The following is a 26,421-nucleotide window of genomic DNA, read 5'->3' as shown; positions in this document are numbered from 1 at the left end:
TCCTGACTTGCAGATGCTAAGAATGGCTTTCTAGACTGTCTTCTCCCTTTGCCCCCATGGCTGAGTTCTGGCTGTGAGCCCTCACCCGTTTTAGACCCCAGCCCCTTCCTCTCTGCCACCCAGGAGTCAGGAGTGCCGGGCCTCATCCTTGGACCCAAGCATCTGAACCCCAGATCCAGGAGTCCAGGCCCTCCTCCCTCAGACCTGGGAGTCCTGGCCTCCAGCACCCCCATCCCGGGACCGGGTGTCTGAGCCCCAGGCCCTTCCTCCCCAGGACCTGGCCTCCTGCCAGCTCTGCTGGTCCAGATGTTATTTCTCACCCTTTAGAACACGCCCTCGGAATGTGGGGCAGCCTGGGAGGGTGGGGAGGCAAGTCTGAGGCCTCCCACAGCCCCCTGGGAGTCTCTGGACTCCTTAAAGGGCTCCTCCTGGGGGCCCACGTGTCCTCCCTAGGGCCCTGAGGGACAAGCTGTGGTCAGAGAAGCTTCGAGAGGAGGTCTGCCGACATGCCTGAGGCAAAACCAGGTCGCTTTCAGGACTGCCCTCCCTATGTGGAGATGCTGTCCTCTTTTCTGAATGGGGGGGCTAAGCTCTCCTCTCCTTGTAGGTTTGGGAGAGTAGGGTGTCTTCTCTGTGTGGGGAGGGGTTCCATATCTGTGTTGGTTGGGTGGGTCTCCTTCCCTGTGCAGTGAGGGTGTTCCTATCTCTGTAGAGATTTGAGAGGAGGGCCATCTGGGTGCAGATAAAGATTCTCTGAATTTGAGCCCTTTTTCTTCATAGGGATGAAAGTGCTTTGTATGTAGACCTGGGCGATCCCTGCATGATGATTGGGGGCCTCTACATTTTGGGAATGGAGTCCTCTCCGTAGGGATTGGGGTCACTTCTCTGAGGGAGGACTGAGTCCTTTCCATAGAGTTTAGGGGTTCCTGTCTGTGTGAGGAGAGCTCTTGTCTGTATAAGAATGAGGGGACCTCCTTTCTATAGGAATCTGGGCTTCCCCACACCTTCTCTATATAGGGACCCTTTATGTGACCCTTTATGTGCAATTCATTTCTTTGAATGGGACTGGAGACATTTGTTTACATGGGACTCTCTATGAAGAAGTGAATAGAAGAGACGCAAGTCTCTGGGAGGGACCCTCCTCCTGGGGTGTCCAGACCACTGGCGCCAGGCCCACCGGGCCATGGAGTGGGGGTCCAGCCCCTCATTGCAGCTGGGGTGCCAGTGGGCCAGGAGCCAGCAGGCAGAGCAGGTGAAAGATGCTGTGGTCAGCGAGAGGTGTCCAGTTTCTAGCCCAGGGGAAGAGCTAATTATACCCCCAGGACCCAAAAGGTCAGGGCCTGGTGGCCTGGTGGATGGAGTATGGCTTGCCTGGGGCAAGGGGAAACCTGATCCTCAGACTCTCAGGATTAGAGATAAATTTACACCTGAAGGGGCAGGACTTCTTGGTCTCTGGGAGGAGGGGCCTGGGGGCCTGGACTCCTGGGTTTTGGAAGGGGAAAGCACTGACCACGTGCTCAATTGTGAACATCTTTTGCCTCACAGTAGCCAAAAAGGCCCCTGCCAAAGGCAAAGACGCTGCCCAGCCAGCTCCCAAGGAAGCCCCCCCTGAAGCCGCTCCTGCACAGCCCCCCGAAGGTGAGCCGGTGTTCCTGTGTGATCTGCAGAAACTGGCTCTCCACCCGCCAGGCTCCCCTTCCTCTCTGCACCCACCCTGCTCTGTCTCCTTCAGTCCTGCCTCCCAGAGCTGATCCATCTGCCCTCTGCTCACAACCCTCAGTGGCTCCCCAGTGCCCCCAGGTGAAAGCCCAGCCTCTCAGCCTGGTGCTCATGCCCCCAGCAACTGGCTGATTCATCACTGAGTCCTGCCCAGCTCTGGATGCCGCAGTCTATCTCCATACCTCTCCTACCCCAAAGCCGTATTCAAACAATCCAGTCTGCCACCCTCCAGTTCACAAATGAGAAAACTGAGGCCCAGAGGGGCAGGAGGAGACTGGCCAAGGTCATGCAGCCACCTCTGTGACATGTGGTCTTTCCCAAGTCAGGAAAAGCTGCTTGGCTTCGTGGTCTTTGGCATCTGAGCAGAAGGTCCCTCACAGGCTCTAAGCCCCACTCCTTAAGTGGCCTGCTGCCCCTTCCCCAGCCTGCCTTAGACCCCCTAATCCTGTCTCCTGAGCAGAAGCCCCACCTGAGGACCAGTCCCCCACTGCCGAGGAGCCCACTGGGATTTTCCTGAAGAAGCCAGACTCTGTGTCAGTGGAGAATGGTGAGGAAGGGATGAAGGAGGAGGGGTCGAGGACCTGGACTCCTGGGTTTGAGGCAAGGATGAGGCTGGGGGCCTGGGTTCTTGGGTCTGAGGGAAGAGGGACTGGGGGCCTGGACTCCTGGGTCTGAGGGGGAGAAGCTCACAGTCCTCTCTAGAGTTTCACGGCTCCTGTCTGCCACTTCCTCCCATTCCCCACCCCCACCCAGGAAAAGACACGCACATCGTGGCCAAAGTGAACGGGAAGGAACTTCCAGGGAAACCAACCATCAAGTGGTTCAAGGGGAAGTGGCTGGAGCTGGGCAGCAAGAGCGGGGCCCGGTTCTCTTTCAAGGAGTCCCACGACTCTGCCAGCAATGTGAGGACCCCGTGGGGACGTTGAAGGCATATGGGCTGGGGATGGAGGTCCTGCAGCCCTCAGTTCTCAGCAGGCCTGTTGCTTGCTGCCTGAGGCCTGGAGCCCGCTTAGATGGAAAACCCAGATGGACCTAAAGGGTTAAAGCTTATACCAGACTGCTTGGTGGAGATTGTGGGGGTCAGGAGGAGAGAATGTCTAGGTTGTGGCAGGTGTACTCGGTCCATTGTATGCATTCCCAGAAAGGTCTCACGGGTCAGGGAGGTGGGCCCCCCCAGGGGTCAGGTTTGTCCAGGCTTGGCAAGAGACAGCTGGCCCCTCCTGTGGGGTCAGGGTGAGGACCCAGAGAGGGAGATGTGGTGAGGTGGGCTCTGGGAGTGTGGTGTAGTGCTGGGGACCCACGTGCACCCACACCCCTGGCCCTGGCCCCCAGGTGTACACCGTGGAGCTGCACATTGGGAAGGTGGTACTGGGGGACCGTGGGAATTACCGCCTTGAGGTCAAAGCCAAGGACTTCTGCGACAGCTGTGCCTTCAACATCGACGTGGAGGGTGCGCTGGCCACGGGCCGGGTGGGGGTGGGGGTGGGGGTGAGGAGAGCAAAGGGTTGTGGGGGGGCTGGGGTGGATGTTTCAGCCTGGTGTAGGGGAGTGTACAGATGTGGGGGTGAGATCTGGGGAGGAGGGAGTAGATGCAGGGGGAGGGGCCGTAGAAATTGGAGCAATAGTCTACGTGCTTAGGCCACTAGGAGGTGTGGACTTGGGAGTGAGAGGGTGCAGGGTTTTGGGTGTCTACAGGAAGGCTGAAAAGGTTAATTAAGTAAATCCTAGGGTCACAGTGCACAGCCATAAGGGCTTGGGAAGCAAGGGTGTCCACGTTTAGGGAGAGGCTGTACAAGCTTAGTGGGAGGTTGTTACAGATTTGAGGGCATAAGTGTGGACCCCTGAGGGTGCACAGGCTCTGGGATCTGCATCCCAGGCTGTGTGGGGCTTAAGTATGGAGGACACAGTGTATGGGATTGCCCAGGCCTGGGGAGAAGAGCGTGCTGGCCCAGGTGTGAGCGGTGAGAGGCTGCTCAGAGCTGGTGCACAACAGCTATGGAAACACGAATCCATGCCCAAGTGACAGGGTATGCTGATCCACGATCAGGGGCCTGGGTGGAGGTTGTGCAGGCCTGGAGGGCACTCTTGGTCTTAGATCAGGCCTTGCCTCCACTCATCTTCTGTTCCCCCATCTCCTCTCCCCAGCGCCCCGTCACAACACTTCTGTACAAGGTCTAGAAAGCTTCAAGCGTACGTAAGTGATCCTGGGACCTGGGAAGAGGTGGTGGGTGGTTTCTGCTGGTGGCAAGGACTATGGGAGTGTCTCCCTTGGGAGGAGGAGCTGTGGGAGAAGGGAGGAATGGGGAGCCAGGGTGGGCCTGAGGGCACAGGACCTCTGTCGGGTTCACACACTCTCTTAATGATAACAGGGGCGAAGGGAAGTCAGAAGATGGGGGTGAGCTGGATTTCAGCAGCCTGCTGAAGAAGAGGTGAGCCTACCCCACTTGGCATACAGAGGGGTGATGGGGACTCAAAGAGGAGAAGGATGGTGGGTGAGGCTCCACTGCCAGCTCTGGACTCCGTTTTCCCCTCTATGACCTCCTGAATCTACCCATTCCCCACCCACCCAGCCATCTGTCCATCCACCTATGCACCATTTACCTACACCTTTACCTACAACTGCACCCACTTAACCATCTACCCACCAATTCACCTCCTACTGACCCTTCAATCCATCATCCTCATATCCATTTTCCTGTTCGCTTAGGTTCCAGTTTACCTACACATCCCCCTGTTCACCCAGCCAAACATCCATCCGTCCTTTTGTCCACTCACTCATCTACCAATCTCATCCATCCATTCAACCAGCTACTTATGTATCCATTGACTAAATCCATCCATTCTCCTACCTGCCCATTTGTTCATTCATCTGCCCACATATCCATTCTTCTACCCACCTCTTCCCACCTATCCATTCACCTGTCTGCCATTACACTCAGCCTTCCATTCATAAACATCCATTCATCCTTCATCCACCCACCCCGTAATCCAATTTCCCACCTATGGAGGCACCCATCTATCCACTTTCCACCACCCATCTATCATCCATCTTCCTTGCCACCTGTGTATCTATCTGCACCTGCATCTCTCTCCCAACTGAATCTGTTATCCCACCTGCCTACCTAGCCAAGCATTCCTTTATCAACTCTTCACCTCTTCACATACCCATCCACCCAGATAGCTCTCTGATTGATCCACATGAAATTGCTGTTCTTTAGGCAAAAATAATTAGATATTGGCAATTTTATATTGTTGAACATGATGCTTGTCCATTCGCTTGGTTATTCATTATCTGCTGGTCTACCCATCCATTCTTCTACTAATTCTACTCCCATAACCAAATCCCCAACAACCCCATTTACTGATTGATTCATCTGTTTGTCTTTACCCAGCCAGCCCCATATCCCACCATCTCCCCTCAACATATCCACCCCATTGCCTACCCAACCATTTGCCACCAACTCATCAGTCCATCCACTCACCCAGCTATCCTCCATCCATCCACTTACCTATCTTCCTGCCGCCCATCCTCCACCTATCCACCTATCCATAGACCCCACATATCCATCATCTTAGTCATTCATCAACCCCTTGACTCATCTCTGTATTAATTTCCCACCCAGTGCTCTGTACACCATTCCAAATATGCATATGTCCCGGTTTCTCTTCTCTTTCTTCCTTTCCCTTCCTTCCTTCTTTCCAGAGATCTACTCACTTTCTCACTCAGCAAACATCTTCTGAGGCCTCCTGTCTACCAGACCCTGGGCTGAGACCAGGGTACAGAGAGAAGTTTGACTAGGTCCTTGACATTGAGTCACTGATTGGTTTGGGGAGATGGGTCTGATCCAACCAACATGGACACAGACCAAGACTGTTTAGTGTTATCAGAGAGAGGGTCCCACAGGGGCCTTGTGAGAACCCAGAGTGAGGGCAACTCGTTGCCTGGGAAGACCAGGAGTGCCTCACAAAAGAGGGAGCTTTGGTGCTAGGTTTGAAGAGGAGTCCATCAGGTAGATAAAGTAGGGAAGGATCATCTGGGCTGGGACACATCTTGTGTAAAGGCTGAGAGGCAGGAAGGGGGCTGGGAGGGTTCAGGAAAAGGAAAGTAATGTGCTTGGGTGGTTGTGGGAGTGGTGATGGCATGATGAGTGGGGTCGTGACTGCCAGGCTGAGCTGTTGGGGCATCTTCCTGATGGCAGTGGGAGACCCATGGAAGAATTTTGAAAAACGAAAGGGTGGCATCTGATATGGAAGTTAGAAATACCCTCCTGGGGCCATGTGGGGAATAGGCTGGAGGGGAAGAGGCGAAATAGAGGCCAGGAGCTCAGGAAGGAGGCTGAGGCCATGGTCCAGATGGAAAGGATAAGGGGCACCAGACCAGGCCCAGAGAGACAGAGCGGAACAGCGAGTGGGTAGTGAAGGCTGAGGGAGGGCCAAGGTGGAGGGAGCACCTCATCTCCTAATCCTAACTGCTCCCCCCCCCCTGCCCCCGTGGCCCTTCTGCCTACTCTCCCTGTCCTCAGGGAAGTGGTTGAGGAGGAGAAGAAAAAGAAAAAAGATGATGATGACCTAGGCATCCCACCTGAGATTTGGGAGCTCCTGAAAGGAGCAAAGAAGAGCGAGTATGAGAAGATCGCCTTCCAGTATGGCATCACTGACCTCCGGGGCATGCTGAAGCGGCTCAAGAAGGCCAAGGTCGAGGTCAAGAAGAGTGCAGGTCAGCGCTCTCTGAAGGGAGATGGGCCCTGCCTGGGGGACCCCAACATCATGGGTATTGGATGTTTGGACCCTGGACCTACTCTTGAAGGTCCCAATCTGAGGAATAATAGAGCCCAATTGTCAAGCACTTCCAAGTTCATGGGAAGCTTCCTGACCTTGACCTTGGAGATCTTGACCTTGACCTTGGAGAGTGTATGGTCTGGGAGGGAGACATGGCAGCTCTGGAGGTGACCAGGGCAGTGAGAACCTCTCAGCTCCATGCCCCCTGCATCCCTCAATCTCCAGCCTTCACGAAGAAGCTGGATCCAGCCTACCAGGTGGACAGAGGCAACAAAATCAAGCTGGTGGTGGAGATCAGTGACCCGGACCTTCCCCTTAAGTGGTACAAGAATGGACAGGAGATCAAACCAAGTAGCAAGTATGTGTGGAGGGACAGTCCCCAGGGGTAGGGAGAGGGGAGATCGGAGTCCCAGAGAGAGCCCAGATATAAGGCTGGCCACTCTTAACCCAGAAAGAGCATTCCCTCATCCATATGAAAACTGTGAATACCTCAATAAAAAAATTGACAGGAACGCCTGGGTGGCTCAGCGGTTAAGGATCTGCTTTTGGCTCAGGCGTGATCCTGGAATCCTGGGATCAAATCCCACATTGGGCTCCCTGCATGGAGCCTGCTTCTCCCTCTGCCTATGTCTCTGCCTCCCTCTCTGTGTCTCTCATGAATAAATAAATAAAATCTTAAAAAAAAATTATCCCTCAAAAAAAATTGACAAAGGAAGGGCACTTGACTGGCTCAGTTAGTGAAGCATGCCACTCTTGTTGTCAGGGTCATGAGTTCTAGCCCCATGTTGGGTGTAGAGATTACTTTAAAAAAATCTTTAGGGGCACCTGGGTAGTTTAGTTGGCGAAGTGTCTGCCTTTGACTAAGGTCACGATCCCAGGGTCCTGGGATGGAGCCCCACATTGGGCTCCCTGCTCAGCAGGGAGCCTGCTTCTCCCTCTCCCTCTGCCCCTCTCCCAGCTTGTTTTTTTTTTCTCTCTCTCTCTCTCTCAAATAAATAAATAAATCAAATCTTTTTAGACATTGACAAAGGTAATGAAAACAGGAATTTGGTTGAGAAGAAATCCAAATGGCCAATATATTGTGGAGTACTCATTCAACCTTGCAAATAACAATGACAACAATAATAATAATCATGCAAATAAACAATAGTTTTTCTGCTCTCCGAATGGGCAGATTTTACAAAATGATAAAACCCATTGCTGGAGATGACATAGGGAAATAGGTACACCAGTGTGGATGGTGGGAATGGTACTTGCTAAATCTCTGAAATGGCAGTGTGTTAAAAATATTTCAGATTGTGCAGTTGGAGGTATTTATCCTAAGAGAATTATCATGGTTGTGCATGTTTAGCTGCAAGGATATTCACTAAAGCACTTGCTATTCTAGCAAAAAATGGAAAACAAGCAAAATGTATGATTCTTTACTAAAGGGCTGTGTAGTCACTAAAAAAGAGATTCTAAAATATATACTAATATGAGAAGCTGGTTAAGGTCAGCATATGGGAAGAAGCATGGTTCCCATTTCTGCTTAACAAAATGTTAATCTATGTGTGTATAGATAAAAAGATTGCAAAGAGGGATGCCTGGGTGGGTCAGTGAATCTACCTTTGGCTCAGTCCGTGATCCCAAGATCTTGGGATTGAGTCCCACATTGAGCTTCCCATAGGGAACCTGCTTCTCCCTCTGCCTGTGTCTCTGCCTTTCTCTGTGTTTCTCATGAATAAATAAATAAAATCTTTTAAAAATATATTGGAAAGACAGAGGCTGAAGTGTTTGTAACAGTTATCTCTTGGATAGGTTATATTTTTATTATTTTTTTTCTTGGCTGTGTGTGTTTTTTTTAAAGTTATTTATTTATTTAAGTAATCTCTATATGCAACGTGGCACTCTAACTCATGACCCCTGAGATCAAGAGTCTGGTGTGCTTCCAACTGAGCTAGCCAGGTGCTGTGGCTGTGTCTTCTAAGTTTCTCAGCAGGAGCATGTTGAATGAGATAAAAAGTTAAGTTAGTTAAGATACAGGTTAAGTTACTTTAAGTGGGAGAGAAATGCATTTCTAACTGATTGAGGCTGGTAGGTGGGCTCTCTTCTTAGAGATTGTTTGGGGACCCGGGTTCCACATTTTTGGCTACACCATTTCTTGTGGCATTGTCCTCATCTGCATGATTGGAGCTGGGTCAAAGGGGAAGGAGGAATTGTCTTGAGCAAGCAACTCAAAGGTGGAGATGACCTAGCAGTTATGCATGTCCTATCCACTCACATTCCATTGGCCCAAGTTCAGTGGCACACCATCCCAGCTGCAAAGGAGGCTGGAAAATGTGGTTCTCTAGGTGGTTAGCTATGTGCCACTGCTAAATGGAAGGGGAGGATGTATATGGCGGGTGTAGGGGGGCAGAGGTTAGGATTTCTGCTGTGGTTATTTAAATACTAGAAATTGGACCATCTGTCCCTTCCCTCACAATTTGGCTCTGAGAGGGAGTGACTTGTCCTGAGAACTGGTGGACAGATCTACCCCAGGGCTGGGCTCTCCTCCAGGCTCTAGGCTGAGGTAAGATTTTTCCACCAGGTACGTGTTTGAGAATGTTGGTAAGAAGCGAATTCTCACCATCAACAAGTGCACGTTGGCAGATGATGCTGCTTATGAGGTCGCTGTCAAAGATGAGAAGTGTTTCACCGAGCTCTTTGTCAAAGGTGAGGCTGAGATTCGGGCCTAAGCCTGAAGAGTGGGGCTTTTCAGGAGGATATCCTGAAACTACTGACCTCCTGTCCCTCCATGTCTCACAGAACCTCCAGTCCTGATTGTCAAACCCCTCGAGGACCAGCAGGTGTTTGTGGGCGACCGGGTGGAAATGTCAGTGGAGGTGTCAGAAGATGGTGCCCAGGTCATGTGGTAAGTAACTCATGATTCCTGAGCTCTATACAGGTGCCTACAGCTTGTTTGCCTCAGCTCTGATCTTTATGACTTCTCTTGGAGATTGTGAAATATTACCCAATAGTCACCAGACCTTTCTCTTTAAATCCTGACCTTCACCCATGACCTCTTTCTGGAACTTCTGACCTCTACCCATCTCATCTTCTTCCAATTCCTTCTTCTGATTTCTGCTATTTCAGATTCATTTATTCATCCATTCAACCAATGATCCATCCTTTGGTCCATCCACTCATATATCCATCTATCTATTCATCAACCTATCCATCACTCCATCCATTTATCCTTCCATCCACCCATCTATCCCATTGGTTTATCTGTCCATCCATCCATCCATCCATCCATCCATTCATCCATCAATCCATCCACTCACCCACTTACCAATCTCCTCATCCATCCATCCATCCATCCATCCACCCATCCAACAAATATTTATTGAGCACCTATTATACAATGGCACTCTTCAATATATTGGAAATATAAGGGGATATATCAACATGGCACTTGCCAAATTAGAGTTTATAATCTGGTAAACTTCTGGGGTATATGTGTAGGAAACAGAGATATGTGTTAGTCAAGTCATCACATGAATAAATATAAAAGTTTTTTAAGTGTTTCAGAGGAGTACTGACTGAAGCTATAGCCACTTTTTAATAGGGAGAAGGGACTCAGGAAGTCAGAGAAGTCTTCCTGGAGGAGGTGACAATGCAGCTGAGATTTGAGTGATGAGGAGTTAGAAAAGAAGTGAGAAGGGAGGGGTTTCTCAGGCAGGGAAGTACCATTCGGAGAGGCCACAATATCTGGCATCTCTCTGTGACCCCAGGACTTCCTCCATGCTCTGACATCTCCCAATGATCTGTCTGTGTTCCTTTAACCTCCAGCCAGGAATCTGTGGCACCTCCTTGTGGCTCATGACTTCCTGTGACCCACCATCCCACCTGTGACCCATCTATTCAAGATGCTTCTGCCAACCTTAATCTCTCCTCCCTTCTGACCCCTGACCTCTGCCCAGGACTGTCTCTCTGGCCCTTGACTCACTGTCTGATATCCAGACCCAGGGCTCTGCGGGTCCTTCATTTCTCCCCTTCGCGTCCCCTTCACCTAGGATGAAAGATGGTGTGGAATTGACGCGGGAGGATTCCTTCAAGGCTCGATACCGCTTTAAGAAGGACGGGAAGCGTCACATTCTCATCTATTCGGATGTGACCCTGGAGGATGGGGGTCGCTACCAGGTCATGACCAATGGCGACCAGTGTGAGGCTGACCTCATTGTGGAAGGTATGGGGCCCCCAGGTGGGGTGGGGGCCACATTGGCTCATGCTTCTCCTCACAGCTCAAAATTGCTCAAGCCCTCGGGCACCTTGCTGGCTTAGCCAGAGGAATATGTGACTCTTGACATCAAGGGTCATGGGTTCGAGCCCCAGGCTGGGGGTAGAGTTTACTTGAATAAATAAATTAACTTAAAACAATTGTTCAGGGGCACCTGGGTGGCTCAGTCAGATGAGTCCAACTCTTGGTTTCAGCTCAGGTCATGATCTTGGGGTTCCACACTCAGCATGGAGTCTTTGTTCTTTTCCCTCTGCTTCTCCCCGTGCTCTCTCTCTGAAATGCATTAATAAATATTTTTTTAAGCAATTGCTCAGGCCCCAAATCTTATAGTTGTCTCTGACTCCTCTCTTGGCCTCCCACCCTGCATTCCATTCACCAGCAAGTCCTGACAACTCCCCCATCAAAGGAGATCTAGGATCTGATCACTTTTCCTCACCTCCATTACCCTCACCTGCCCTAGGCCTCCACCCCTCATGCCTGAATGACAGCAGTGGTCACTGGGTGCTCTGTTTCCATGACTGCTCCCCTCCCCCACTTACACACACGCAGTGGCCAGAGTGATCCTTGTGAAATGTAAGTCAGATGGTGGAAACCGAGCTCACCCTGTGTCTAGGGCCTAGGTCAGTTTCGTGTTATGTAAGATGTCACCATTTCCACCAGGGGAAGCTGGCTCAAGGCTACATGGGACTCCATGCTTTGCTTTTGCAAATGCTCGTGAGTCTATAATTCCTTAAACGTAAGAAAAAAAACAGACAGACCCCAAACCAAGGTATTTATGAGCCAAATCAATTATGGTATGCCCATATGTAGCCGTAAAAAAAATGGAAAGAGGGATCCCTGGGTGGCGCAGCAGTTTGGCGCCTGCCTTTGGCCCAGGGCGCGATCCTGGAGACCCGGGATTGAATCCCATGTCGGGCTCCCGGTGCATGGAGCCTGCTTCTCCCTCTGCCTGTGTCTCTGCCTCTCTCTCTCTCTCTCTCTATCATAAATAAATAAAAATTTTTTAAAAATTAAAAAAAAGGAAAGATTTCCAAGATGCTGTATAGTTAGGTGAAAAAGCAAATATGTTCTAATTTGCAAGGAAGGAAGGAGAAGAAAGGAGGGAGGGAGGGAAGGACAGATAGAGAAGAGAAAACATAGATACTATTGGCTTTCATAGCGATAGACTGAATGGATAGTGCCTTAGGATAAAGGAGAATTGGAGGTGGGTAAGTGGGAGATATCCCGTCTATATCTGTTTTTTTATTTTTTTATTTTTATTTTTTGTGATTTTATTTATATTCATGAGAGACACACAGAGAGAGGCAGATACATAGGCAGAGGGAGAAGCAGGCTCCCTGTGGGGAGCCTGATGCGGTACTTGATCCCCGGACCAGGGATCATGACCTGATCCAAAGACAGAGGCTCAACCTCTGATACACCTAGATGCCCCCTCATATCTGAATCCATTTTCTTTATTTTTCAATCATATAAATGCATTTTGTTTAAAAAAACTAAAATTAAAAAAAAAAAGTCAGATCCCAGCCATCTTCCCAACATGCTTTAGTGTCTCTTGCCTCGCTGGAGTCCTCCCTTTTGGACCCCCAAGGTCTGTGATCCAGCCATATCTCTCCTGTCCATCTTCTCATGTACCACATTTGCCTTGCCTGCTGCACACTGGCCCCCTTGCTGTTTCTCACATCAACAAACCTGCTCGATTCCATAGGGCCTTTGCACATGTTCTTCCCTCTACCCAGGGGGACTCTTCTGCATTCTCCCATGGACTCTTCCCTGCCTTCCTTCAGGCTTCATCACTCCCTCTTGTTGTTGTTGTTGTTTTAATATTTTATTTATTTATGCAAGAGAAACAGAGAGAAAGAGAGAGAGAGAGAGAGAGAGAGACAGGCAGAGGGAGAAGCAGGCTCCATGCAGGGAGCCAGACATGGGACTCCATCCCGGGTCTCCAGGACCAGGCCCTGGGCCGAAGGCGGCACTAAACCACTGAGCCACCTGGGCTGCCCTCCCTCTTGTTATACGTTGATGTGTGTCCCTGTTCACCAACTATCTCCCCACTGGCATCTGAGCTTCACAGGGCCAGTGGATGTTTCCAGGTTGTTCATGGCCATATCCTCAGGGCCTGGCACAGTGCTTGGTGCATAGTAGGTGCTTGCAACTATTTGTGGGCTGACTGGAGTTTCGATGGCCCCATATCCTTTTCTCCCTGTCCAGAGAAACAGCTGGAGGTCCTGCAGGACATTGCGGATCTGACGGTGAAGGCCTCAGAACAGGCTGTGTTTAAATGCGAAGTGTCTGATGAGAAGGTGACAGGCAAGTGGTATAAAAATGGGATCGAGGTGCGGCCCAGCAAGAGGATCACCATTTCCCACGTGGGGAGGTACGGAGTAGACTATGGAGGTAGCTGGAGGTGGGGCAGGGTGGAACATGTGTATCAGTTAGCTATAGTTGTGTAACAACCATCCCGATCCTTAGTAGTTTAAGGAGAAAAGGATGTATTTAATCACAAGTCTCTGTGCTGGTGGAGGGCTGGCTGATCTAGACGGCCTTTCTCATGCCTCTGTGGTCAGCTCAGTGTCTGCTCTGCTGATCTTCCTGGGCTCCCTCAGGACCTTGGCCAGGAAACCTGGGCTGCCTTTACTCTGGTCTATGTGATGTCTCATCCCCCAGTAGGCCAGTCCTGGCATGTTCATAGGGCAGATGCAGGAGTCCCAAGAGAGAGAGCAGAAGCAAACCAGGCCTCTGTGGCCTGACTGGTCACTGTTCCAATGTCTGCCATATTCTATTTGGCAAAGGAAGCCACAGGTTGCAGGGTCTCATTGCAAGGGGCATGGATACAGGGAGGGGAATCCCTGTGGCCACAGTTGCAAACTGTCTACTACAAAGTGGAGGAGATGTCCAGCTGGAGAAACAAGGGATTGGAATTCAATAGGTAGCACAGGGTTACCTGAGAGAAGTACCTGGTGATCTGAGGACTATGGAGAGCCACTGTGAGCATGCCCAAATTTAGTTGTGCCCAAATACAATGGTGAATTGCATTTCCTGACAATAGCTCTTGGCAGAATGTAGGCTTTCTCTGGGATCTGTGTAAGGAACACTGCCTGCCAGAGCTGTCAGTAATTATAAGAATGAATCTTAACGCTTCTAGGGCACTTATTATGTGTTAGGGAGTTTTAAAAAATGCTTTACAACAACACTGATATAGACTGTTATCATTATGTCTATTTTATAGGTGAAGAAATTGAGACACAGGGAGCGTAGGTAGCTTGCCTAAGGTCACACAGCTGATAAGTTGCAAAGCTGAGATTTGAACCTAGATGATAGCATTTCAAAACCCAGAATAAAAATGGTGGGTATGGATGTAGGGGTGGCGCTTGGGGGGCTCAGTCAGTTAAGCGTTTGCTTTGGGCTCAGGTCAAGATCCCAGGGTCCTGGGATCCAGTCCTGCCTCAGACTCCACACTCAGTGGGGAGTCTGCTTCTCCCTCTCCCTCTGCTGCTCTCCTGGCTCATGCTCTTTAAAAAAAAAAAATGGTGGCCATGGGCATGTAGATTGCATTGAAGAGGTTGTTTCTTGGGGCAGCTGGCTAGCTCAGTTGGAAGAGTGTGAAACTCTTGATCTCAAGACTATGACTTTGAACCCCACATTGAGTGTAGAGATTACCTAAGTGAATAAACTTAAAAAAAAAAAAAAAGAAGATGACATTACTCCATGGTGGTCCTCAGGGGGACCCATCTGACCTCTGCCTTATCCCCCCAATGCCTTAGGTTCCACAAGCTAGTGATCGATGATGTCCGCCCTGAGGATGAGGGAGATTACACATTCGTGCCCGATGGCTATGCCTTGTCCCTCTCAGCCAAGCTCAACTTCCTGGGTGAGGATGCCCCTCTGTTTTCCCCGAGGGCCAGAGCACCCACCTTCCCAGACCCTAGAGCCCAGATGCCCTCCTGCAGGATTAGGTTTACCTAGTATGTGTTAAGGGTCACAGCAGGTGTCTGCTGAACTCATGGGAGGAGTCAGATGAGAAGATAGAGGGAGAGGGCACTGTATGTTCTGAAGTGTGTCCACCTGGGAGGAGGGGCAGTCATGGGCCTTGACCCATCTCTAGCCTCTCAGGTTCCTGGGGACCTTACCCTCAGTCTCTGGTGTTGGAGGGTAGGATAAGGGGCCCACTGGATTTAGAGCTAACTGTGCCATCTTCTCTGTCCTCCAGAAATCAAGGTGGAGTATGTACCCAAACAAGGTAAGGATCAGGGGCTGTTGTGGTAGGCTGAGGGCATGGACTCTTGGGTCTGAAAGAGGAGGGGGCTGAGGGCCTGGACTCCTGGGTCTGAGGGAAGAGGGGCTGGGGGTCTTGTTTCTTGGGTCTGAAAGAGGAGGGGCTAGAGGCAGGACTCCTGGGTTTCTATGGCTGTTGAAGCCCAGCTCTTAGGGAACCCAGTTTGCCTTGGTGGGGATCAGGATGACCCAGCTGCCCACTCCCAAGTTCCCCAGTATCTCTTCTCTGTCACTAGAGCCACCAAAGATCCACCTGGACTGCTCAGGAAAGACCTCAGAGAATTCACTTGTGGTTGTGGCCGGAAACAAACTAAGGCTCGATGTTTCCATCACTGGGGAGCCTCGTCCTGTCGCCACCTGGTTGAAGGGAGATGAGGTATGATGGGGCTTGCCGCATGCCCTGACTTCTCCCTCTCAGCTCTGCTGGGCAACTTTAGGCAAGTTACTTCCCCTCTTTGAACTTCATTTTCATTGTAAAATGAGAATGATGATCTTTCTTCAGAGTGTTGTTTTGAAGATTAGATATTATATTTGTCTATCACATGGTACTGGCCTGCCACCTGGTGGGGTGCTGCATCCATCCATTCATCCATCCATGAGTCAGCCAACCGCTGTAGCCATCCATCAACTCAACCATCTACCCATCTTTCCATTTATAAACTAATTGATTACTTAATTCATCTGGCCATTTTCTCATCTAGTAACTAATCCATTTGTCTATTTATGGTGGGTGTCTAGTCTCGGACTGCAGTCAGTCAATCAATCCAATTATCCATCCATCCATCCATCCATCCATCCAACAAATTTTTTTATCTTGTATGTTCCAGGCCCTGAGACAGTTCAGTGTTTCTTCTTTCCTCTGGGCTTTAGAGTTCCAGTCTGTAAAATGGATTTGACTCTGTTTTCATTCATTCCTTCAGTCAGCAAACACCCCTGAGGCTCTTGGGAGTGGGGGCACTCTGTGCATAGCACTGAGGATACCACCATGAGGAGCCTTCACTGTTGGAGGGAGGCAGATACGTGCCCAAGCAGTCACAGTCCAGGGTGACTGGGGCTGAGATAAAGGAGGGTACTGGAAACTATGAGACTTCAGGGGGTAGGGCTGTCACTTTCAGCTGGGGGCTTCCAAGATGGCTTCCCAGAAGAGGCAACTTCTAGGCCAGTCCTAAAGGATGAGTAAGAGTATAGCAAACAGGAGTGAAGGAGGGCACTGAATGCAAAATCTTGGGGATTTTAATTAAGGGTGATGTTTGGAGGATAAGGAGGGCAGCAGAGAAGGATGATGAGGCTGGGCATAGATCCAGTGGGTCCTCTTGTGCTGGGTCTAAGGCCTTGTGTGTTGTGAGGTGATGGGGAGCCGCTGGAAGATTTTGAGCAGTGGAGAGCAGAGGCGGGTTGGGCTCGGGGAGAGGTGGGGCAAGGCCATCCTGTGGCTGTGTCTAGGTGTTCACGGCCACTGAAGGCAGGATCCGCCTTGAGCATCAGACAGACTCTAGCAGCTTCGTGATTGAGAGTGCTGATCGAGCAGATGAGGGCCGCTACACCATCAAGGTCACCAACCCCGTGGGCGAGGATGTGGCCTCCATCTTCCTGCGGGTTGTGGGTAAGCAGAGAGAGCTGGGGGTATGAGCCATGGGTGGTTCCCCGAGTCCCTGAGGGACCCCCCTAACCATCCTGCCTTCCGCAGATGTCCCAGACCCCCCGGAGGCTGTGCGTGTCACCTCAGTCGGAGAGGATTGGGCCATCCTTGTCTGGGAGCCACCCAAGTATGATGGGGGACAGCCAGTCACTGGTGAGTGCCTGCGTGCCAGATTCCCTATGACCTCTGACCTCTCCTGCTTCCCCACCCCTGCCACCCCAATGAACCCTTGGCCTCTGAGAGTTCTTAGCATCCTTGGTGATCTCCCTCTGAGGCCTGTTTACCATCTTGGATGTCTTGTAGTTCCTTTTGTGTCCCCTCTCATTCTTTGCTTCCCAACAATCTAGGGTTCTTCACTTTGGCCAACAGCCTGGGGTTTTCTATGACTCCTGACTCCCAATTCATGACTTGTAACCCTTCCTGATCCCCAACCCTATGACTGGTGACTTCTGACTGCTCTGTGACCCTGAGATCAACCCAAGGTTCATGGCCTCAGACCTCTCTGGGTCATGTGACCTTTTGATGTGACTCTCATTGCTCCACCTAACCTGTGACCCTATAGCCTCTCCATGAGCACCCACTCCTCTCTGCTTGGGGGCATCCAGGTTACCTCCTGGAGCGGAAGAAGAAGGGCTCTCAGCGCTGGATGAAGCTGAACTTTGAGGTCTTTACGGAGACGACCTATGAGTCCACCAAGATGATCGAGGGCATCCTCTACGAGATGCGGGTCTTCGCTGTCAATGCCATTGGTGTTTCCCAGCCCAGCATGAACACCAAGCCCTTCATGCCTATTGGTGATGCTCCTCTGCACCCTCACCAAGCCCCTCTCCACCTCCAACCCCTGCCCTGCCTGTCACTGATCTCTGACTTTACACCTGGCCTTTGACCCTCCAGCCCTAACCAACCTCCTGACCACTTACTGACCAAGAACATTAGTTACCAATCTCCATGATCCTAGACTCTGTGCACTTGCCCAAATACCTCATGGACCTCTGACCTACCAGACCAACACTTTCCCTATTCCTGGAGACCTCATTGTCCCTTGATATCTTGTTTTTATTTATTTATTTATTGAGTTATTGAGTTATTAAGTTATTTATTTATTTATTCATGAGAGACAGAAAGAGAGAGGCAGAGACATAGTCAGAGAGAGAAGCAGGCTCCATGCAGGAGGCCCGATGTGGGACTTGATCCTGGGACTCCAGGATCACACCCTGGGCTGAAGGGAGGTGCTCAACTGCTGAGCCACCCAGGCATCCCTATATCTTGTTTTATTTTTTTTATTTTTATTTTTTTTAATTTATTTTATTTTATTTATGATAGGCACACAGTGAGAGAGAGAGAGAGGCAGAGACACAGGCAGAGGGAGAAGCAGGCTCCATGCACTGGGAGCCCGACGTGGGGCTCGATCCCGGGTCTCCAGGATCGCGCCCTGGGCCAAAGGCAGGTGCTAAACCGCTGCGCCACCCAGGGATCCCTATATCTTGTTTTTTTTTTTTTTTTTTTTTAAATTTTTATTTATTTATGATAATCACACAGAGAGAGAGAGAGAGAGGCAGAGACACAGGCAGAGGGAGAAGCAGGCTCCATGCACTGGGAGCCCGATGTGGGATTCAATCCCGGGTCTCCAGGATTGCGCCCTGGGCCAAAGGCAGGCGCTAAACCGCTGCGCCACCCAGGGATCCCCCTATATCTTGTTTTAATGACTCATGATGACACGTCCTGGCTCACTGACCACCATACTGATCCCTTTCCTGATCAGTGACTCCAGCTCTGATCCCTGACCCTCCCCATGACACTGACCTCTCATTTACTTCCACCTCCCTTTTTCCTGGATCCTTACAGCGCCCACAAGTGAACCCCTGCACCTGATGGTGGAAGATGTGACAGACACCACCACCACTCTCAAGTGGAGACCCCCAGATAGGATTGGGGCAGGCGGCATTGATGGGTACCTGGTGGAGTACTGCCTGGAGGGCTGTGAGTGGCCCCATCAGGCCTGGGGCAGGGGTGGCCCACACAGACCCTGGGTGGGTGTCCAGTCTGGGACTGCAAATAGGGCGGTGAAGGGAAAGCTTTCTGGTGGGGTGGGCTGCCCTTGTCCTGTGTCTATACTCTAGTTGCCTGAGTCCCTGAATGGGATGGCTCAAACCAGGCCTCCATTGACCAACTTGTCCTCTCTCCCTCCCTCTCTCCTGCCCCTCCTACTTCCTCCTTTCCCTGTACCCTTCTTTCATACAGCAATATCTTTTCATCCATCCATCCATCCATCCATCCATCCATCCATCCATCCATCATCCCTGTATGTATCTACTACCTGTATTCTTTCTTTCTCTCATCCATCCATCCATCCATTTGTCCTTCCTTCCTTCCTTCCTTCTTTCCTTCCTTCCTTCCTTCTTTCCTTCCTTCCTTCCTTCCTTCCTTCCTTCCTTCCTTCCTTCCTTCCTCTCATCCATTTGCCCATCATCAGTCATCTGAAAATCTTTTGGATAACCAACTGTCTATCCATCCTGTAACATGTTTTCCATCTGTATATTTGTCTCATCACCACCATCTTTCTTCCCTCCCTCCCTTCCACCCTCCTTTCCTTCATTCCATTCATCCATTTCCGTATATGACATTGTCACCATCTGTCTACCATCTCTCTGTGTATCCATCCATCCATCCATCCATCCCTCCATCCCTCCATCCTCCACCGAACAAACATGTATTGAGCACTGACTCCATGCCAGGCCCAGTGCCAGGGCTATGGGGAATACCTCCAACATGGTCATCTCACTGGGAAGACAGGCATGATTGATCATCTTTCGACACCGTAACCCAGGCCTTACAGTCAGACAGATGTGGGTTCTAATCCTGCCCCTACACTTTCTAACTGTGTGATCATGGGCAAGTCTCTGAGCCTCAGTTTCTTCATCTAAAAATGGGCGAAGACAGTTCCCTCCTTGACAGGGTACAGTGATGACTGCATTTGGTAATGCATGTAAATGATGGATGGTTGGACGCTCGTCAGCTTTTTCCCTCTTTCTCTTTCCAGTGCTCTTTTATCCCATTCTTGCCCTTGCCCACCCCTCCCTGATCTTTGTCAGTGCCACTATGACATTTCAGGACTGATCCTTTTTAGAGTTCACCCTGGTGATTGTTGGCCTGACCCATGTTGGTTCACCAACCTATGGCAATAAACCCAAGATGGAAATCCAGGAAGCAGGAAATCCGAGGAGCTGTCTCTAACCACCCCCATCCCTGAACCTTGATTTCCCCATCTCTACAATGGGGATCGCATAGGACAGAGGCAGAAATTAATGAGCTAACTAACTTGTGTGCCACCCTTCCAACCTGGTCATAATAAGCGCTTAATAAATAGCTACTGCTGTTCATTGTGGTGGTCCCAAGGCACGGGAAGGGACAACCAGCTGAGGGGCTTCAAGGAAGTTTCCCCAGCATTGTTCCTTTTTTGCAGCGGAGGACTGGGTCCCTGCTAACACAGAGCTCACAGAGCGCTGTGGCTTCACCGTCAAGAATCTCCCCACAGGAGCAAAAATCTTGTTTCGGGTAGTGGCGATCAACATCGCGGGGCGCAGCCAGCCCGCCTCCCTGTTCCAGCCGGTCACCATCCGTGAGATCGTGCGTAAGTGCCTCAGACCCAACTCTCCTAAAGACCAAGGTGTGGTCATCTGGCCGGCCCTTGCCATGTCACCATCAGGGCCTCCCTGGAGAACGTCATCGTCACTGTGTCTCTGTCCCTCCTTCGAGCGTCCTCCACCCCATTCCTGTGTCTGTGTCCTCAGAGCAACCCAAGATCCGGCTCCCGCGCCACCTCCGCCAAACTTACATCCGCAAAGTGGGGGAACACCTCAACCTGGTCATCCCCTTCCAGGTGCTCCGAGCTGGGAGTTGGGGGGTTGGGCTCAGGGCTTAGGGCTCTGGCTGGACCCAGTCTGACCTCTCGGCCCCGCCCCCAGGGGAAGCCCCGCCCCCAGGTGGTGTGGACGAAGGGCGGGGCGCCTGTGGACCCTGCTCGCGTGCACGTGCGCACCAGCGACTTCGACACCGTGTTCTTCGTGCGCCAGGCGGCGCGCTCGGACTCGGGGGAATACGAGCTGACCGTGCAGATCGAGAACATGAAGGACACGGCCACCATCCACATCCAGGTCGTGGGTGCGTGGCCCGTTGGGGCAGGAGGGAGGCACTGTGGCCCAGGGAGCGGGGAACGGGTGGAAGAGGGTGACAGGTGGGGATGGGGAGGAAAGGTGAGGAAGTGGGAGTGGGGAGAGATCAGAATCTGGAGAGCCGGTGAGGGGGCAGAGGTGGGCAGGGGTGGGGAGAGGAGGGGAGAGAAGGTGAGGGGCTGGCGTCTGACAACCATCCCCTCCCCGCCCCCCACCTTCCAGAAAAGGCCGGGCCAGCCGAGAACGTGATGGTGAAGGAGGTGTGGGGCACTAATGCGCTGGTGGAGTGGCAGCCTCCCAAAGACAACGGAAACAGCGAGATCACGGGGTATTTTGTCCAGAAAGCTGACAAGAAGACCATGGTGAGAGACCAGAAGGGCCGGGGGGTGGGGTAGGGTGGGAGAGATTGTCCTAGCAGATGCCATTGTTCTTGGTTCACAGCCGGTAAAGGGAAACAGGCTTGGAGAGATTGGGAGGAAAGCCTTTTGGCTGAGATACATGCATGATGGCTTTTTTCTTTTTTTTAAATTGAGCTAAAATTCACATACAACTAAGCATTAACCAATTGAAAGCCTTTATTCCGTTCTCACTGTTGTGTAACCACCACATCTAGTTCCAAGAGGAACTAGATCTGCCCAAAAGGAAATCTGGTACCCATTAAGCACCCACCCTGGCATACCCTCCCACCAGCCCCAGGCAACCACTAATCTCCTGGTTTTATGGATTTACCTATTCTGGACATTGCCTATAAATGGGATCATCCAACTTGTGTTCTTTTGCATCTGGCTTCCTTCACTCAGCATAAAGTTATCCAAGTCCACCCACATTGTAGTGTGGATCAGCTTTGTTCCTTTCCGTGGCTGAGTGATACAGTCCACGGTTTGTATCTACCACTTTTTGCTTCTCTGCTGATGGACACTTGGGTTGTTCCCACCTTTTGGGCATTGTGAGCAGGGCTGCTATGAATGGCAGGTTGTTTTAGCGGGACACATGCTTAGGTGTGCTTTCTTCACGCACCGGCCCTTCTCACATCTGTGTCCCCGTGTCTGACTCTCCTGGCCCCTCCCTGCCTCGCCCTAGGAGTGGTTCACTGTCTACGAACACAACCGACACACCTCCTGTACTGTGCCTGACCTCATTGTGGGCAATGAATACTATTTCCGCGTTTTCAGCGAGAACATCTGTGGGCTCAGTGACTCACCTGGTGTCTCCAAGAACACGGCCCGGATCCTCAAGACAGGTACTGGCACCCCACTCCATGGGGCCTGGTGTCCTCTCCTGGCAGGGGTTCTACCTTGACTCCTGCCCTCCCCGGCCCCACCCCCAGGCTCAAAGCCGATGGCACCTGGTGACAGAGGAAAAGCAGTCAGGTATGATCTAGACTGGTCACCTTACAGGTGAATCTCCCTTTCACCAGGTATCACCTTCAAACCGCTTGAGTACAAGGAACATGACTTCCGAACACCTCCCAAATTCCTGACGCCTTTACCAGACCGGGTGGTTGTGGCTGGTTATGCTGCTGCTCTCAACTGTGCAGTCAGAGGCTACCCAAAGGTGCCGTGTGTGTGTGTGTGTGTGTGTGTGTGTGTGCGCGCGCGCGCGCGCGGCACACATCAGACCCTAGAGGGAAATCTTCACCCAGATGCAGCATACCACCTCCTTCCCCTTGACTCTCTCCTCCATTCATGGGATTTACTCATTTAAAAAAAAAAAAAAGATTTATTTATTCATGAGAGACACACACACAGGCAGAGGGAGAAGCAGGCTCCCTGTGAGGAGCCCCATGTGGGGCTCGATCCCAGGACCCGGGGATCATGACCTGAGCCAAAGGCAGATGCTCAACCACCGAGCCACCCAGGTGCTCCAGATTTACTCACTTTTAACCCACTTCCCGACTCTCGCCCCTTCAATCAGAGCCCAAGTCTTAGATCATTACTCTGGCTTGCCTTGGAAACAGAAAACTTGGCGGGAGTTGGGAGGAGGTCTGAACCCCCAGAGCCCCCCAGCATCTTCTGCCCCATCCTGTTTCCTGACTACTGTTGGGAACATGGACACTTGGAAACCTTGAGCTCTAGCCACTCACTTGGACCAGGGGCTGGCAAACGATGGCTCATGGGCCACATCTGTTTGCCCCCAGTTTCACTAAACAAAATGTTATTGGGACATGGCTGTGCCTGGTTGTTTGGTACTGCCTGGGGCCGCAGAGACCACAAAACCTGCAGAACCTGAAATATTGACTACCTGGCCCTTTACAGATGAAGTTTGCTGACTTCTGGTCTAACTCCCAAGTTTTTGGCATCAGCCCCCGTAGGCATACCATGGATTCATTAGTTTACCTCCTCCATCTACATCTACCTACTTTATTCGCTGACTGTACTCATTCATTTTTTTTTTTTAAGATTTTATTTATTTATTCATGAGAGACACAGAGAGAGGCAGAAACACAGGTAGAGGGAGAAGCAGGCTCCATGCAGGAGCCCGATGTGGGACTCGATCCCAGAACTCCAGGATCATGCCCTGAGCTGAAGGCAGATGCTCAACTGCTGAGCCACCCAGGCATCCCTGTACTCATGCATTCTGATCATTGACTCAGCTACCAGTCCTTTTGCTCAGTTCACTTATTCACTCCATTTGCTTAGTTACGTCACTCTCTTATACAGCCTGCTCATTCTTTCAACACACGTTTTCAGAGGCTGTGTGTGCTGGTGAATTGGGACAAGATGTTCCTGGATGTTGGGGGAGATCGACATGAATCCAAAGTCATGCAAATGACTATAAAACCATGAAGGGTGGGATGCGTGCCGGAGCCATGCGGGTAGCTGAGAATGTACAGCGGGCATTTCTGCTACAGCCCAGGGGCCCGAAGTGCTGTGTCAGCTGAGACCTGGAAGATAAGCCCGCACTGATTAGGGGAAAAGAGGAGGGTAGAGCAGTATTGGAAGAGGGAACAGCCCGTGTGCCAAGGTCCTGAGGTGGGAGCCTGTCCAGTCTGTTTGAGGAATAATGAAGAGGCCACTGTGGATGGAGACGAGGGAGGGAGCAACAGGGTGGAGGTGAGGGCAGAAGAGTGATGGGGCCATGTAGGATCCCATGGGCCACAACAAAGAGTGAGCTCTTCCTCTCACAAAGAGGAGACTGATCGTCAGAGAGGAGGAATGAGTGGTTCAGGGTCATCCAGTCAAAACCAGGAGATGGCACAGCCAAGATAAGAATCCAGATCTGCCTTCCAAAGCCCCTACTTGGCCATCACCCGGGGACCTCCCCTAAGCTGGCATCTTTTCCCATTCCCCTCAATAGCCCAAGGTGGTCTGGATGAAAAACCAGATGGAAATCCGCGAAGATCCCAAATTCCTGATGACCAACTACCAGGGGGTCCTGACGCTGAACATCCGCCGCCCATCCCCCTTTGATGCTGGGACTTATTCCTGTCGGGCTGTCAACGAGCTGGGGGAGGCACTGGCTGAGTGCAAGCTGGAAGTCCGTGGTGAGCACCCTGCCTGGCAGCCCTCATTCATGCTCTCACACAGCTACCCGGAGGCCCCGTGCTGAGATCAGAGTGGTGTCAGCGCTGGGCCCCTAGGCGTGTGATGGGGAAGCCAGATTCAGACTCCAACAAGAATGATGCAGGGTGACATGTGCTGGATTCAGGGCAGCACAGGGCATCATAGGGGTGGGGCTGGGGGAGCAGCGGGGGCAGTCATCTGAGGAAGTTTTCCAAAAGGAGTTTAAGGACAGGTGAGAGGTAGATGAGGTGGAGAAGGGCTGGTAGATGATCTCCAAGGCTCTGGTGGGCCTGGCATCTGTAGGGAGATGTGTGGACACAGTGTCAGAAACAACATGGGTGCTGGCAGAGGACTGGGTGTGGGTGCCCAGAAAAATGTCACTCTTCCTCAAGCTCTGTTCCTCCTGTCCCCTCCTTTCTACCCCAAAGGCTTAGCCCCATTCATCTCTTCTGGAATTCTTGCCTGGCCTCCCTGCCTCCCATCTCTCCCTCTAGCACCCCCCCACCCCGGCCCAGGGACCTAGGGTGCTTCCTATCCAGGGCTGACCTGCCCCTCCCTTGCTTGTGGCCCACCCCGGGGGCTCCCCAGCAGCCCTGAAGCCCCTCGGCCTGGTGTCTGTGGTGGTCCTGCACTCTGGCCTCATGTACCTCCATTTTCCTCAACACTGTTCCAGCCACACTAGGCTGTTGGCAGTTGGACAAACTGGCTGTGCTTTCTCTTTTTCCTAGACTTTGCACATGCCATTCCTCTAACTGGAATGCTTTTCCTCTCTTCCTCTGCCTTGGGCTCTAGCCCATCAAACCTCTGCCTGTCAGAGCTCACTGGGCAGGCTGCTACCAAGTCCCACAGATGTAACTGGCATTAATATAGGTTTCTAGGGGCCCTCCTCAGTTGTGACCCCTCCCCCGGCCCTGAGGACCACCCAGAAGACAGAAGTGGCCGTAGACCCTTAACAAGTGAGACTACCCCCCCAAGCCTTACTTGCTGTCATTCTGAAGCTCTGCTCTTCCAGGCTGGCCCAATTTCTAATGTTTTGCTATCCCCTTTATTAATTATTGAATTGGCTTGGAAATATCCCTACTTCAGGATTCCAGTGACAGCTTGTTACCAGCAGCAGCTGCTTAGAAATCACTGATTGGGGCACCTGAGTATCTGCCTTTAGCTGGGGTTATGATCTCAGGGTCCGGGGAGTCAGGTTCGCCGCTCAGCATGGCATCTGCTCCTCCCTCTCCCTCTGGCTCCTCCCTATTGCTCGTGCTCTGTCTCTATCTCTAAAGATTTTATTTATTTATTCACAAGAGACACAGAAAGAGAGAGGCAGAGACACAGGCAGAGGGAGAAGCAAGCTCCATGCATGGTGCCGGACGTGGGACTCAATCCTGGTTCTCCAGGATCACGCCTTGGGCCGAAGGCAGGCACTAAACTGCTGAGCCACCCAGGGATCCTCCATAAAACATTTTTTAAAAAAAGGAAAGGAAAGGAAAGGAAAGGAAAGGAAAGGAAAGGAAAGGAAAGGAAAGGAAAAAGAAAAAAGAAAGAAAAAAGAAAAAAGAAAAAAGAGGAAAGGATCCCTTATCAGAAATATTCCAGTTTGGGGTTCAAAGTTACAGTAATCACGGGACCGTCACGTTGGTTGCCCCACGGAGACATGAAGGATACACGTGCGCCTCCTGCTGGCCACCTGAATCCAGCGGGCAAACGGGCCTGGGGGGAGGGGCCGGCGGACCCGGGAAGGCCCCACCCACCTAACCCACCCACCTAACCCACCCTGTACTCTTTTGCCCCACAGTGCCGCAGTGAGGCTGGCTCTTCCTCCCTCCAAGATGATTGGCTGCTGGGTCCTAACTGGACCTTCCTGAACACTGTTCATAGTTGGCACTGAGAAGATAATAATAGTCTTGTCTACAACCTGCACGTGTGTCCTTCTTGAATTTGTAGCTCTGCCTCCCTCTTCCTGGTGGGGGTTCCTGGCCTGGGGGTGGGTAATGGGGACAGCAGGTTGGAATGGCAACAATGATAAGGCAGCCCTGATGAGAGAGACCACCTTGAGGCTGCCATCTTGGAACAGCTACTTTAGTG

General features: G+C 51.5%; 1 protein-coding gene across 1 annotated transcript; it reads left to right on the top strand.

The window, feature by feature from the left end:
- The first annotated feature begins 347 nt into the window (after window positions 1–347).
- MYBPC2 (myosin binding protein C2) lies at window positions 348–26,254 on the top strand. The gene is made up of 28 exons (XM_072770234.1): window positions 348–525; window positions 1,546–1,638; window positions 2,180–2,266; window positions 2,473–2,621; window positions 3,052–3,169; window positions 3,865–3,913; window positions 4,089–4,148; window positions 6,243–6,436; window positions 6,724–6,856; window positions 9,065–9,189; window positions 9,283–9,388; window positions 10,533–10,705; window positions 12,965–13,130; window positions 14,518–14,624; window positions 14,964–14,993; window positions 15,265–15,404; window positions 16,472–16,631; window positions 16,716–16,820; window positions 17,273–17,461; window positions 18,513–18,647; window positions 20,131–20,298; window positions 20,459–20,547; window positions 20,633–20,828; window positions 21,062–21,201; window positions 21,920–22,079; window positions 22,257–22,393; window positions 24,137–24,323; window positions 26,132–26,254. The coding sequence occupies exons 1-28, from the start codon at window positions 507–509 to the stop codon at window positions 26,140–26,142; spliced, it is 3,426 nt and encodes a 1,141-aa protein (XP_072626335.1). The 5' UTR covers window positions 348–506; the 3' UTR covers window positions 26,143–26,254.
- The last annotated feature ends 167 nt before the right edge of the window (window positions 26,255–26,421 follow it).

The sequence above is a fragment of the Canis lupus genome, chromosome 1 (assembly GCF_048164855.1).
Source record: "Canis lupus baileyi chromosome 1, mCanLup2.hap1, whole genome shotgun sequence".
NCBI classification, from domain to species: domain Eukaryota; kingdom Metazoa; phylum Chordata; class Mammalia; order Carnivora; family Canidae; genus Canis; species Canis lupus.
This window is presented reverse-complemented; position numbering and strand designations above follow the sequence as displayed.

What these genes read in the sequence shown, in the direction of transcription:
- MYBPC2 (XM_072770234.1), top strand. An exon ending in CATCTTCCTGCGGGTTGTGG is followed by an intron (nt 16,632 to 16,715) that starts GTAAGCAGAGAG and finishes TGCCTTCCGCAG; the next exon opens with ATGTCCCAGACCCCCCGGAG. An exon ending in ACCTGGTCATCCCCTTCCAG is followed by an intron (nt 20,548 to 20,632) that starts GTGCTCCGAGCT and finishes CCCCGCCCCCAG; the next exon opens with GGGAAGCCCCGCCCCCAGGT.